Source organism: Tinamus guttatus, unplaced genomic scaffold (genome assembly GCF_059628265.1).
Source record: "Tinamus guttatus ecotype Peru unplaced genomic scaffold, ASM5962826v1 Tinamus_guttatus_pri_ptg001315l, whole genome shotgun sequence".
Classification (NCBI taxonomy): Eukaryota; Metazoa; Chordata; class Aves; order Tinamiformes; family Tinamidae; genus Tinamus; species Tinamus guttatus.
This window is the reverse complement of record NW_028289849.1, coordinates 1-13,108: the sequence shown is the minus strand read 5'-3', so window position 1 is coordinate 13,108 and position 13,108 is coordinate 1. Positions and strand designations below refer to the sequence as shown.

General features: G+C 67.3%; 2 protein-coding genes across 2 annotated transcripts; one reads left to right on the top strand and one right to left on the bottom strand.

Annotated features, from left to right (window-relative positions):
* Positions 1-437: 437 nt before the first annotated feature.
* EIF5A (eukaryotic translation initiation factor 5A) lies at positions 438-6,166 on the top strand. Its single transcript, XM_088538992.1, has 4 exons — positions 438-602; positions 3,727-3,831; positions 5,359-5,490; positions 6,092-6,166. Exons 1-4 carry the CDS (start codon positions 438-440, stop codon positions 6,152-6,154), a joined length of 465 nt encoding a protein of 154 aa, XP_088395118.1. The 3' UTR covers positions 6,155-6,166.
* Positions 6,167-7,147: 981 nt separating this feature from the next.
* On the bottom strand, positions 7,148-12,419 carry LOC148590480 (G protein pathway suppressor 2-like; the record flags this gene model as incomplete). Its single annotated transcript, XM_088538991.1, has 5 exons — positions 7,148-7,231; positions 9,095-9,184; positions 10,303-10,382; positions 11,072-11,155; positions 12,254-12,419. Coding segments are annotated over 5 exons (504 nt in total), but the record flags the coding sequence as incomplete, so codon positions are not given.
* Between the last annotated feature and the right edge of the window lie 689 nt (positions 12,420-13,108).

Here is a 13,108-nt window from a genome sequence, read left to right as displayed (position 1 = left end):
GCGGTATTCCCGCTGATCCCCGACGTTATTCCCGCTCCTCCCGGCGGTATTCCCGCTGATCCCGGCGGTATTCCCGCTGATCCTGGCGGTATTCCCGCTGATCCCGGCGTTATTCCCGCCGATCCCGGCGTTATTCCCGCCGATCCCGGCGGTATTCCGCCGATCCCGACGTTATTCCCGCTGATCCCGGCGGTATTCCCGCTGATCCCGACGGTATTCCCGCTGATCCCAACGGTATTCCCGCCGATCCCGGCGGTATTCCCGCTCCTCCTGACATTATTCCGCTGATCCCGACGTTATTCCCGCCGATCCCGACGTTATTCCCGCCGATCCCGGCGGTATTCCCGCCGATCCCGACGTTATTCCCGCTGATCCCGCCGTTATTCCCGCTGATCCCGCGGTATTCCCGCCGATCCCGCCGCTATCCCGCAGGAGCCATGGCGGACGAGCTGGACTTCGAGACGGGCGACGCGGGCGCCTCGGCCACGTTCCCCATGCAGTGCTCGGCGCTGCGCAAGAACGGCTTCGTGGTGCTCAAGGGGCGGCCCTGCAAGATCGTCGAGATGAGCACGTCCAAGACGGGCAAGCACGGCCACGCCAAGGTCTGTCCCCATGTCCCCAATGTCCCCAAGGTGTCCCCATATCCATAACGTCCACCAAACCCCGAGCACAACCCCATACGAGACACTAGAGAATCTCCCCATCCCGCATTCACGTCCAAGACGGGCAAGCACGGCCACGCCAAGGTGGGTGACACGGCCACAACATCCCCAACGTGTCCCCAAGGTGTCCCCATGTCCATAACGTCCACCAAACCCCGAGCACAACCCCGTACGAGACACTAGAGAATCCCCACATCCCACATCCACGTCCAAGACGGGCAAGCACGGCCACGCCAAGGTGGGTGGCACGTCCCCAAAGTGTCCCCAGTGTCCCCAAGGTGTCCCCATATCCATAGCGTCCACCAAACGTACTGCACAACCCTATACGAGACACTAGAGAATCCCCACATCCCGCATCCACGTCCAAGACGGGCAAGCACGGCCACGCCAAGGTGGGTGGCACGTCCCCAATGTCCCCAAGGTGTCCCCAAGGTGTCCCCATGTCCACAACACATCCCTGTATCCATAACATCTACCAAAACCTGGAGCACAACCCCATACGAGACACTAGAGAATCCCCACATCCCACATCCACGTCCAAGACGGGCAAGCACGGCCACGCCAAGGTGGGTGGCATGTCCCCAATGTCCCCAACGTGTCCCCAACGTGTCCCGGGCATCACCGTGTCAGCAACATCCACCAAACCCCGAGCACAACCCCATACGAGACACTAGAGAACCCCCCCATCCCACATCCACGTCCAAGACGGGCAAGCACGGCCACGCCAAGGTCTGTCCCCATGTCCCCAATGTCCCCAAGGTGTCCCCAAGGCGTCCCCATGTCCACAACACATCCCTGTATCCATAACATCTACCAAACCCCGAGCACAACCCCATACGAGACACTAGAGAATCCCCACATCCCACATCCACGTCCAAGACGGGCAAGCACGGCCACGCCAAGGTGGGTGGCACGTCCCCAATGTCCCCAAGGTGTCCCCAAGGTGTCCCCATATCCATAACGTCCACCAAACCCCGAGCACAACCCTATACGAGACACTAGAGAATCCCCTCATTCCACATCCACGTCCAAGACGGGCAAGCACGGCCACGCCAAGGTGGGTGGCATGTCCCCAAAGTGTCCCCAACGTGTCCCCAACATCCCCAACGCGTCACCGTGTCAGCAACATCCACCAAACCCCGAGCACAACCCTATACGAGACACTAGAGAATCCCCCATCCCACATCCACGTCCAAGACGGGCAAGCACGGCCACGCCAAGGTGGGTGGCACGTCCCCAATGTCCCCAACGTGTCCCCAACGCGTCACCGTGTCCATAACGTCCACCAAACCCCGAGCACAACCCCATACGAGACACTAGAGAATCCCCCCATCCCGCATCCACGTCCAAGACGGGCAAGCACGGCCACGCCAAGGTGGGTGGCATGTCCCCGAGGTGTCACCAATGTCCCCAAGGTGTCCCCAAGGTGTCACCATGTCCATAACGTCCACCAAACCCCGAGCACAACCCTATATGAGACACTAGAGAATCCCCCCATCCCACATCCACGTCCAAGACGGGCAAGCACGGCCACGCCAAGGTCTGTCCCCATGTCCCCAATGTCCCCAAGGTGTCCCCAACGCGTCACCGTGTCCACAACACATCCCTGTATCCGTAACATCTACCAAAACCTGGAGCACAACCCCATACGAGACACTAGAGAATCCCCACATCCCACATCCACGTCCAAGACGGGCAAGCACGGCCACGCCAAGGTGGGTCACACGGCCACGGTGTCCCCAACGTGTCCCCAAGGTGTCCCCATATCCATAACGTCCACCAAACCCCGAGCACAACCCCATACGAGACACTAGAGAATCCCCACATCCCACATCCACGTCCAAGACGGGCAAGCACGGCCACGCCAAGGTGGGTGACATGTCCCCAACGTGTCCCCAAGGTGTCCCCAACGCGTCACCGTGTCCACAACACATCCCTGTATCCGTAACATCTACCAAAACCTGGAGCACAACCCCATACGAGACACTAGAGAATCCCCCCATCCCGCATCCACGTCCAAGACGGGCAAGCACGGCCACGCCAAGGTCTGTCCCCATGTCCCCAATGTCCCCAAGGTGTCCCCAAGGCGTCCCCATATCCATAACGTCCACCAAACCCCGAGCACAACCCTATACGAGACACTAGAGAACCCCCCGCTCCCTGTCCTGTCACCGGGTCCCCTCGTGTCTGTGGCCAGCGCGGCCACACCAGGGTGTCCCCAGTGTCCCCCCCGTGTCCCCCTGGTGTCCCTGGTTTGTCCCCCTGTGTCCTGGTGGGTCCACAGTGTCCCTGGCGTCCCCAACGCCCCCCTGTGTCCCCAGTGTCTCCCGTCTGTGTCTCTGGTGTCCCCAATGTCCCCCCTGTGTCCCCAATGTCTCCAGTGTGTCCCGTGTCCCCCCTCTGGTGTCCCTGGTGTCCCCATTGTGTCCTCCTCTGTCCCCCCCAATGTCCTTGGGGTCCCCCCTGCATCCCCAGTGCCACCTCCTGCCGTGTCCCCAGTGTCCCCCCATGTCCCTGCGTGTCCCCACGTCCCAAATGTGTCCCCAGTGTCCCCTGTGCCCGGGTGCACCCGGTTGGCATCGAACCCCCCGTGTCCCCCATGTCCCCCAGTGTCCCCAATGTCCCCCCCGTGTCCCCATATCCAGGTGCACCAGGTCGGCAGTGGCCCCCTGTGTCCCCCCTGTGTCCCCAAGGTTTCCCCAGTGTCCCTGCGGTGTCCCCAATGTCCCCGTGTCCTCCCTGTGTCCCCCCCCGTGTCTCCACGGTGTCCTCAGTGTCCCCAACGTCCCCATGTCCCCCCATGGTGTCCCCAGTGTCCCCAACGTCCCCCCGTGTCCCCATGGTGTCCCCAATGTCCCCATGTCCCCCCATGGTGTCCCCAATGTCCCCAACGTCCCCCGTGTCCCCATATCCAGGTGCACCTGGACAGCATTGACCCCCTATGTCCCATCAAACGTCCCCTATTCCCCGTGTTCCCCCCAATGTCCCCACGTCCTCCCTGTGTCCCCGTTGTCCCCGCGGTGTCCCCAGTGTCCCCAACGTCCCCCCGTGTCCCCATGTCCAGGTGCACCTGGTCGGCATCGACATCTTCACGGGGAAGAAGTACGAGGACATCTGCCCGTCCACCCACAACATGGACGTGCCCAACATCAAGAGGAGCGACTTCCAGGTGAGTAACAATGGGGTAACGATGGGGTAACAATGGGAGTAACGATGGGGTAATGATGGGGTAACGAGGGGGTAACGATGGGGTAACGAGGACATCTGCCCGTCCACCCACAACATGGACGTGCCCAACATCAAGAGGAGCGACTTCCAGGTGAGTAACGAGGGGGTAACGATGGGGTAACAATGGGAGTAACAACGGGGAAATGAGGGGGTAACGAGGGGGAGTAACAACGGGGTAAGGATGGGGAGCAACAGCCACAACATGGACGTGCCCAACATCAAGAGGAGCGACTTCCAGGTGAGTAACGATGGGGTAACGATGGGGTAACAATGGGATAATGAGGGGGTAACAATATGAGTAACAATGGGGGTAACCATGGGGTGTAACAACCACAACATGGACGTGGCCAACATCAAGAGGAGCGACTGCCACGTGGGGTAACGAGGGGGTAACAGCGGGGTAATAATGGGGTAACATTGGGGTAATGATGGGGTAACGAGGGGGTAACAATGGGGTAACAATGGGGGTAATGGGGCAGGAACGGGGGAATGAGGGGGGCAACAGGGCAGGAACGTCGAGAGGAGCGACTGCCACGTGGGGCAATAAGGGGGGTAACAACAGGGTAACAAGGGGGTAACAACGGGGATAACAATGGGAGTAATGAGGGGGTAACAACGGGGTAACAATGGGGGTAATGGGGGGTACCAAGGGGGTAACGGGGCAACAGGGCCCAACATGGAGAGGAGCAGCTGCCGGGTGGGGCAATAAGGGGGGGCGGGGCAATAAGGGGGGCGGGGCAGGGGAGGGGCTCGGGAGGGTGGGCGGGGCTTGGGGCAGCTGGGGGCGGGGTCACCGCCGTGGGGAGGGGGCAGCTGGGGGGGCTCTGCGCTATGGGGCGGGGCTTGTGCTAAGGGCGGGGTTTACCCTAAGGGGCGGGGTGGGGCTATGGGGCGGGGCTTCACAATGGGGCGGGGTCACCTCCATGGGGAGGGGGCAGCTGGGGCGGGGCTTGGGCTATGGGCGGGGCTTACCCTAAGGGGCGGGGTCTTTGCAAAGGGGTGGGGTTTGTGCTATGGGGCAGGGTCTTTGCTATGGGGCGGGGTTTGCACTATGGGGCGGGGTTTGCTTGGGCGGGTGGGCTATGCAGCGGGTGGGCCCTTGCGTCTATGCCCCTATGGCGGCGGGGTCACCCCTATGGCGCGGGGTCACCCCTATGGCGGGCCTGGCGCGGGTCACCCCTATGGCGCGGGGTCACCCCTATGGGGCGGGGTCACCCCTATGGGGCGGGGTCACCCCTATGGGGCGGGGTCATCCCTATGGGGCGGGGTCATCCCTATGGGGCGGGGTTTTGGCTATGGGGCGGGGTTATGGGTTATGGGGGGGGTTATGGGGCGGGGTCAGGGCTATGGGGCGGGGTCTTTGCTAAGGGGCGGGGCTCACCCTATGGGGCGGGGTTTTGCCATGGGGCGGGGCCGCCTCGCTGACCCCGCCCCCTCGCTGACCCCGCCCCCTCGGCTCCGCCCCCAGCTCATCGGCATCCAGGACGGGTACCTGTCCCTGCTGCAAGACAGCGGGGAGGTGCGGGAGGACCTGAGGCTGCCGGAGGGGGAGCTGGGCCGGGAGATCGAGCAGAAGTACGACTGCGGCGAGGAGATCCTGGTACGGGGCTATGGGGCGGTGTGGGGCGGCTATGGGGCGGTGTGGGGCGGTGTGGGGCAGCTATGGGGCGGCTATGGGGCTGGGCCGCGAGATCGAGCAGAAGTACGACTGCGGCGAGGAGATCCTGGTGCGGCTATGGGGCGGCTATGGGGCGGTGTGGGGCGGTGTGGGGCGGCTATGGGGCAGCTATGGGGCGGCTATGGGGCAGCTATGGGGCTGGGCCGGGAGATCGAGCAGAAGTACGACTGCGGCGAGGAGATCCTGGTACGGCTATGGGGCGCTATGGGGCAGCTATGGGGCAGCTATGGGGTGCTATGGGGCGGTGTGGGGCAGCTATGGGGCGGCTATGGGGCGCTATGGGGCGGCTATGGGGCGCTCTGGGGCGGCTATGGGGCACTATGGGGCGCTCTGGGGCAGCTGTGGGGCACTATGGGGCAGCTATGGGGCGGCTATGGGGCGCTATGGGGCAGCTATGGGGCTGGGCGGCCCCACTGCAGCGAGCGGATCCCAGCCCATGGTGGCGCTATGGGGTGATGTGGGGCTGGGGGCTCTGGCGGTCGCTTGGGGGGCGCTGTGGGGCTCACCCCCCCCCGCCCCACAGATCACGGTGCTGTCGGCCATGACCGAGGAAGCTGCTGTCGCCATCAAGGCCATGGCCAAGTAAAGGAGACGCAGGTGAGGGGCGCCGTGGGGCGGGGGAACCCGCCGTGGGGCAGGGGGACCCGCTGTGGGGCGGGGTCCGGGGGGGCCGCTGTGGGGCTGGGGGGTCGCTGTGGGTCCGGGTGGTCACTATGGGTTGCTATGGGGGTCGCTATGGGTCCAAGGGGTCACTGTGGGTCACTATGGGGGTCGCTGTGGGTCCCGGGGTGTCGCTATGGGTCGCTATGGGGGGGGCGCTATGGGTCCAGGTGTCACTATGGGTCACATTGGGGGTTGCTATGGGTCGCTATGGGTCACATGGGGGTCGCTATGGGTCACATTGGGGGTCGCTATGGGTCGCTATGGGGGGGTGCTATGGGTCCAGGTGTCGCTATGGGTCACATTGGGGTTGCTATGGGTCACTATGGGTCACATGGGGGTCGCTATGGGTCACATTGGGGGTCGCTATGGGTCACATGGGGGTCACTATGGGTCGCTATGGGTCACATTGGGGGTCGGTATGGGTCGCTATGGGGCAGCTATGGGTCGCTATGGGTCACATGGGGGTCGCTATGGGGGTCGCTATGGGTCGCTATGGGTCGCTATGGGGCTCCCCGTTGCAGGTGGAGGCGGCGGCGGCCGCGGGGGCCCCGGAACACTACGGCCGCGGCCGGGGGGGCGGGGGGGGGCCGGGGGGCGCCGCCCCCCCCCTGCCCCACGGCTGCCCCACGGCCGCCCCCCCCCTGCCCCACGGCCGCCCCACGGCCGCCCCACGGCCGCCCCCTCCCTCCCCTCCCCCCTCGGCGCCGGGGCCGGCCCCCCCCCCCAGCCCCGCCCCCGCGCGGGGGGCGGAGCCAACCCCCCGCTCCCCTCCCTGGCCCCGCCCCCTTCCCCTCCCCCCCCCTCCCCCCCCCCCCCCCCCCCCGGACATTTGTTAATCAGCCTCAATAAAAAAACAAGAGCGAGTTTAATATGACAGGGGGCGTGGCCTGGTGCTGACGTCACGGGGGGGCGGGGCTCACTTGTGGTAGAAGCGCTGGCCCTGCCCGTGGGGCAGGAAGGGGTGACGGGCGGCGGGGGGGGCGGCGCCCGCGAAGGCGGCCTGGGGGCGGGGCCAGCGGGGGGGGGCGTCACCGCGACGGCGACGACCCCCGCGCGTCACCGTGACAACCACCACACGTCACCGTGACGACATGGGGGTCACCGCGACGACCCCCGCGCGTCACCCCAACAACCCCCGTGCGTCACCGCGACAACCCATGTGTCACCGTGACAACCCCCGCACGTCACCGCGACGACCCCCGCGCGTCACCGTGACAACCCCCGCGCGTCACCCCAACAACCCCCGCGCGTCACCGTGACAACACGGGGGTCACCGTGACGACCCCCATGCGTCACCCCAACAACCCCCATGCGTCACCCCAACAACCCCCACGTGTCACCGCGACAACCCCGTGTATCCCCATGACAACCCTGTCCCCGTGACAAGACCCTTCTGTCACCGTGACAACCCCGGTCTGTAACCACAACAGCCCCCCTGTCACCCCAATGACCCCCACGTGTCACCCTAACAGCCCCGTGCATCCCCATGACACCCCCCGTCACCGTGACAACGCCCCTCCATCACCATGACAACCCCCCGCATGACAACAACCCCGTGTCACCACCACAACCCCTGGGTGTCACCCTCCCTCCCCCAGGCGTCCCCGCAACCTCCCTGTCCCTGGTCCTGGGTGTCCCTGTGACCCGGGTGTCCCTGTTACCCCCGTCCCCGCTCCCAGGTGTCCCTGGTTCCTGGTGTCCCCCCTGCCATGACCCGGGTGTCCCCGGGTGTCCCCCTGTCCCCACTCCCAGTGTCCCCATGTCCCGGGTGTCCCCATTACCCCCCCCCGTGACCCCCCCCCCCCCCATCCCTGGTCCTGGGTGTCCCCAAATCCCGGGTGTCCCTGTTACCCCCATCCCCAGTCCCAGGTGTCCCCATTACCCCTGTGACCGGGTGTCCCCATGTCCCAATGTCCCCCCATGTCCCCCCATGTCCCCGTCCCCCCCCGTGTCCCCCCCCCGTCCCACTGTCCCCGCGGGGGGAGGGGCTGTTGTTGTCACTCACCGCGTGGGGCTGTTGGGCGGCCCCGTGGGGGGGGGGGAAACTGCCCGGGAGGCCGGACGGGCCGGGTGGGGGAAGGGGAGGGCGGACTGGGGGGGGGGGACAAAGGGGGGCGGGGTCACAAAGGGGGGGCGGGGTCACAAAGGGGGGCGGGGTCACAAAGGGGGGCAGGGTCACAAAGGGGGGCGGGGTCACAAAGGGGGCGGGGACACAAAGGGGGGCGGGGTCACTGCAGAGGCCGTGACAGCCCCTCCCCCCCCAACACGTGGGCGGGGTCACTGCACACGGGACGATTCCTCCCCCCCTCCCCCCCCGAAATGGGCGGGGTCACATGGGGGGGGTCCCACATTTTGGGGGGGGGTCCCACATTCCAGGGGGGTGTCACACATGGGGGGGTTGTCACCTGCGCGGGGTTGTCACCCACACACACACAGGGGTTGTCACCCACACGTTGGGGGTTGTCACCCACGTGGGGGTGTCATGTTAGGGTTGTCACACACACATTGGGTGTTGTCACGGGGGTGTCTCACACACACACGCGGTTGTCACCCACATATCGGGTGTTGTCACACACACACACGGGGGTTGTCACGGGGGGTGTCAGCTACACGTCGGGTGTTGTCACACACACACATCGGGTGTTGTCACGCGGTTGTCACCCACACATTGAGTGTTGTCACACACACACGGGGGTTGTCACACCCATACGTTGCGTGTTGTCACCCACACACACATTGGGGGTTGTCACGCGGTTGTCACCCACACGCTGGGTGTTGTCACCCACACGTTCGGTGTTGTCACCCCACACACACACACACACACACGGGGTTGTCGCGCTGTTGTCACGCTGTTGTCGCTCACCTTGGCCGCCCCCTGCAGCGGCAGCTGCGGCGCCGGCAGCAGAGCAGGGCTGGGGTGCAGGGCCGGGGGGTGCAGGGGCCGCAGGCTGGGCTGGGGGCGGGGCCAAGGGGGCGGGGTCAGCGGGGGGCGGGGCCACCGCGCGGCGACCCCGTGACCCCGTGACCCCAGTGTCCCCGTGACCCCAATGTCCCCACGTCCCCAGTGTCCCCCATGTCCCCAATGTCCCCCTGTGTCCCGTGTCACGCTGTTGTCACGCTGTTGGCGCGGTGTCCCCCACGTCACGGTGTTGTCGCACTGTCATCCCAGTGTCCCCGTGTTGTTGTGGCCCCCCCGGTGTTGCGGCACCCCCGTGTCTGGGTGTCCCCATGGAGTCATCGCAGTGTCACAGCCTCCCTGGTGTCGCGGTGTTGTCACAGTGTCCCCGTGGTGTCACAGTGTCCCAGTGCTGTCATGGTGTCGCAGTGTCCCCACGGTGTTTGGGTGTTGTTACAGTGTTGTTGTGCTGTCCCCGGTGTTGTCATGGTGTCCCCAGTGTCGCGGTGTCTCCATGGTATCACAGTGTTGTTACACTGTATCCCCCACAGCGTCACGGTGTTCTTGCGGTGTCACCGTGTCCCCGCGCTGTCACGTTGTTGTCCCGCTGTCCCCCACATTGTCCTGCTGTCCCCGCATTGTTCCCAGTGTGGCAACGTCCCCTCCCCGTGTCGCGGTGTCCCCGTGCTGTTGTTACGGTGTCACAGTGTTCCCAGCATCCCGGGTGTCACGGTGTTGTCACGGCATCGCGGTGTTCCCCACCCCATGTCACGGTGTTGCCGTATCCTGCGGTGTTGTTGGGCTGTTCCTGGTGTCGCAGTGTCTTCACGGTGTTCCCCACGGTGTTTCAGTGTTGTCATGGTGTCACCGTGTCCCCCCTCCGTGTCATAGTGTCGCAGTGTCCCCACAGCATTACAGTGCCCCCGGGGTGTTGTCATGGTGTTGTAGTGTTTCCCCCATGTCATGGTGTCCGCTCGGTGTCGCGGTGTCCCCCGTGTCACGGTGTTGTCGCAGTGTCCCCCATGTCGTGTTGTCGCGGTGTTGTCGCGGGGTCCCCCTTGTCGCGGTGTTGTTGCGGTGTCCCTGTGTCACGGTGTTGTCGCGGTGTCCCCCACGTCATGTTGTCACCGTGTCCCCCCACGTCACGGTGTCCCCCTTGTCGCGGTGTCACTCACGGCGTCGGAGAAGCCCGACTGTTGGTTCGCCTGTTCCAGCTGCTTCTGCAGGGGGAGGGAGCTGCCCGGGGCCAGGAACCCTGGGGGGGGCGGGGCCACGTGTTGGGGGCAGGGTCACGTGTTGGGGGCGGGGCTCCCTCAGGCCCCACCCCCTCCAAAACGGGGGCGGGGTTGCACGGGGGGGCGGGGCCTCCCCCCTCCCCCTGGCTCCGCCCCCGCCCACTCTGGAATGGGGGGGGGGGGCGATATCTGCCCCCCCCAGAGGGGCGGGGTCAGAGGAGGCTCCACCCCCCACAGTGGGCGGGGCCACCTCAGCCTGGGCTCCGCCCCCCATCGGCTCCGCCCTCCCCGGCAGCTCCCCCCTTGACTCCGCCCCCCACGGGCAGGTTCCCCTCTGGCTCCGCCCCCTGTGGGTGGCTCCCTCTGGCTCCACCCCCACTGGCTCCACCCCCTGGGGGAAGGGTCCCTCCCTTGGCCCCGCCCCTCCCGTGGGCGGTCCCTCCCCTTGGCCCCCCCCCGTGGGCGGGTCCCTCCCTCGCCCCGCCCCCATGGGGGGGTGCCCCCTTGGCCCCGCCCCCCCCCCCGTGGGCGGTCCCTCCCCTTGGTCCCGCCCCCCCCCCGTGGGCGGTCCCTCCCCTTGGCCCCGCCCCCCCCCCCGTGGGCGGTCCCTCCCCCCTGGCCCCGCCCCCCCCCCCCCGTGGGCGGTCCCTCCCCTGGCCCCGCCCCCCCCCCCCGGTGGGCGGTCCCTCCCCTGGCCCCGCCCCCTGACCTCCCTGCGCGGGGGGGAAGTGGAGGCCGTATCCGGGCGGCTGCTGCTGGGACAGGAAGGGCAGGGCCGGGAAGGCGGCGGGGCCTGGGGGGGGGGGGGGACACGTGACCCACACGTGACCCCCACGTGACCCCCAGACCCACACGTGACCCACACGTGACCCCCCCCCCAGAGCCCCCACGTGACCTCCACGTGACCCCCAGACCCACACGTGACCCCCACGTGACCCACACGTGACCCCCCCCCCAACCCCCACGGAGCGACCCCAGCCCCATAGCCCCCCCCCCCCAGCCCCACAGCGACCCCCTGACCCACAGTGCCCCATAGACAGCCCAGCCCCACGGCATCCCCAGCCCCATAGCGCCCCCCCCCAGCCCCATAGTGCCCCATAGCCCCCCCCAGCCCCATAGCCCCCCCCAGCCCCATAGCCCCCCTCCAGCCCCATAGCGCCCCATAGTCCCCCCAGCCCCATAGCTCCCACAGCCCCATAGCTCCCACAGCACCCCATAGCACCCCCCCCAGCCCCATAGCGCTCCACAGCTCCATAGTGCCCCATAGCGCCCCCCAGTGCTGCCCCCAGCGCTGCCCCATAGCACTGCCCCATAGCACCCCCCAGCCCCATAGCGCTCCCCCATAGCCCCCCCAGCCCCATAGCGCTGCCCCCCGCGCCGCCCCCCGCGCTCACCGCGCAGCTGCCCCATAGTGCCTCATAGCGCTGCCCCATAGCGCTGCCCCATAGCGCCCCATAGTGCCCCCCAGCGCTGCCCCATAGCTCCGACCCCCTGCTCACCGCGCAGCTGCCCCATAGCGCTGCCCCATAGCGCCCCATAGCGCCGCCCCATAGCGCTGCCCCCCCATAGCGCCCCCCCGCTCACCGCGCAGCTGCCCCATAGCGCTGCCCCCCCATAGCTCCGCTCCCCGCTCACTGCGCAGCTGCCCCATAGCGCCCCATAGTGCCCCCCCAGCGCTGCCCCCCAGCCCCATAGCCCCCCCCAGCCCCATAGCGCTGCCCCATAGCGCTGCCCCATAGCGCCCCCCCAGCGCTGCCCCCCAGCCCCATAGCCCCCCCCAGCCCCATAGCTCCGCCCCCCAGCCCCATAGCGCCCCATAGCGCTCACCGCGCAGCTGCCCCATAGCGCTGCCCCATAGCTCCACCCCCCAGTGCTGCCCCATAGCGCTCACCGCGCAGCTGCTGGCCGCCGCCGTAGCCCCCCGGCACGGGCTGCCCCGGGGGGAAGCTGGGCTGGCTCTGCCCCACGGCGAAGGGGCCGGGACCCCCCTGCGCCCCCTGGAAGGAGCCGGGCTCGGCCGGGGGGGCGAAGGCGGCCGGGGCCGCAAAGTGCCGGGTCTGTGCGGGGGGGCAGCCCAGGGGAGGGTTGGCCCCACGGGGAGGGGGGACGTGGGGGCAGCCCCATAGATATAGGGGGACATGTGGGGCAGCCCCAGGGATACAGGGGGATGTGTGGGGCAGCCCCACGGGGAGGGGAGACGTGGGGGGCAGCCCCATAGATATAGGGGGATGTGTGGGGCAGCCCCACGGGGTGGGGGGGACGTGGGGGGCAGCCCCACAGATATAGGGGGATGTGTGGGGCAGCCCCACGGGTAGGGGGGGATGTGTGGGGCAGCCCCATGGATATAGGAGGATGTGTGGGGCAGCCCCATGGACACACGGGGACGTGTGGGGCAGCCCAGGGGAGGGTTGGCCCCACGGGGAGGGGGGACGTGGGGGGCAGCCCCATAGATATAGGGGGATGTGTGGGGCAGCCCCATAGACACACGGGGACGTGTGGGGCAGCCCCAGGGATACCCAGGGATGTGTGGGGCAGCCCCACAGGCACCTGCACCCCAGGGGCTGCTTCCCTCCCCGCCCCAGATCCCCCCCGCCCCACATCCCCCCCTGCCCCACACCCCTCCAGCCCCACATCCCCCCCCTGCCCCACTTCCCCCTCCCGCCCCACATCCCCCTCCTGCCCCACATCCCCCCCCGCCCCACACCCCCTGCCCCACATCCCCCCCCGCCCCACATCCCCTGCCCCA

Coding starts and splice junctions, on each gene's coding strand:
- EIF5A (XM_088538992.1), top strand. CDS start 438: ATGGCGGACGAGCTGGACTTCGAGACGGGCGACGCGGGCGCCTCGGCC. Junction 603..3,726: donor GCAAGCACGGCCACGCCAAG/GTCTGTCCCCAT, acceptor CCCCATGTCCAG/GTGCACCTGGTCGGCATCGA. Junction 3,832..5,358: donor TCAAGAGGAGCGACTTCCAG/GTGAGTAACAAT, acceptor CTCCGCCCCCAG/CTCATCGGCATCCAGGACGG.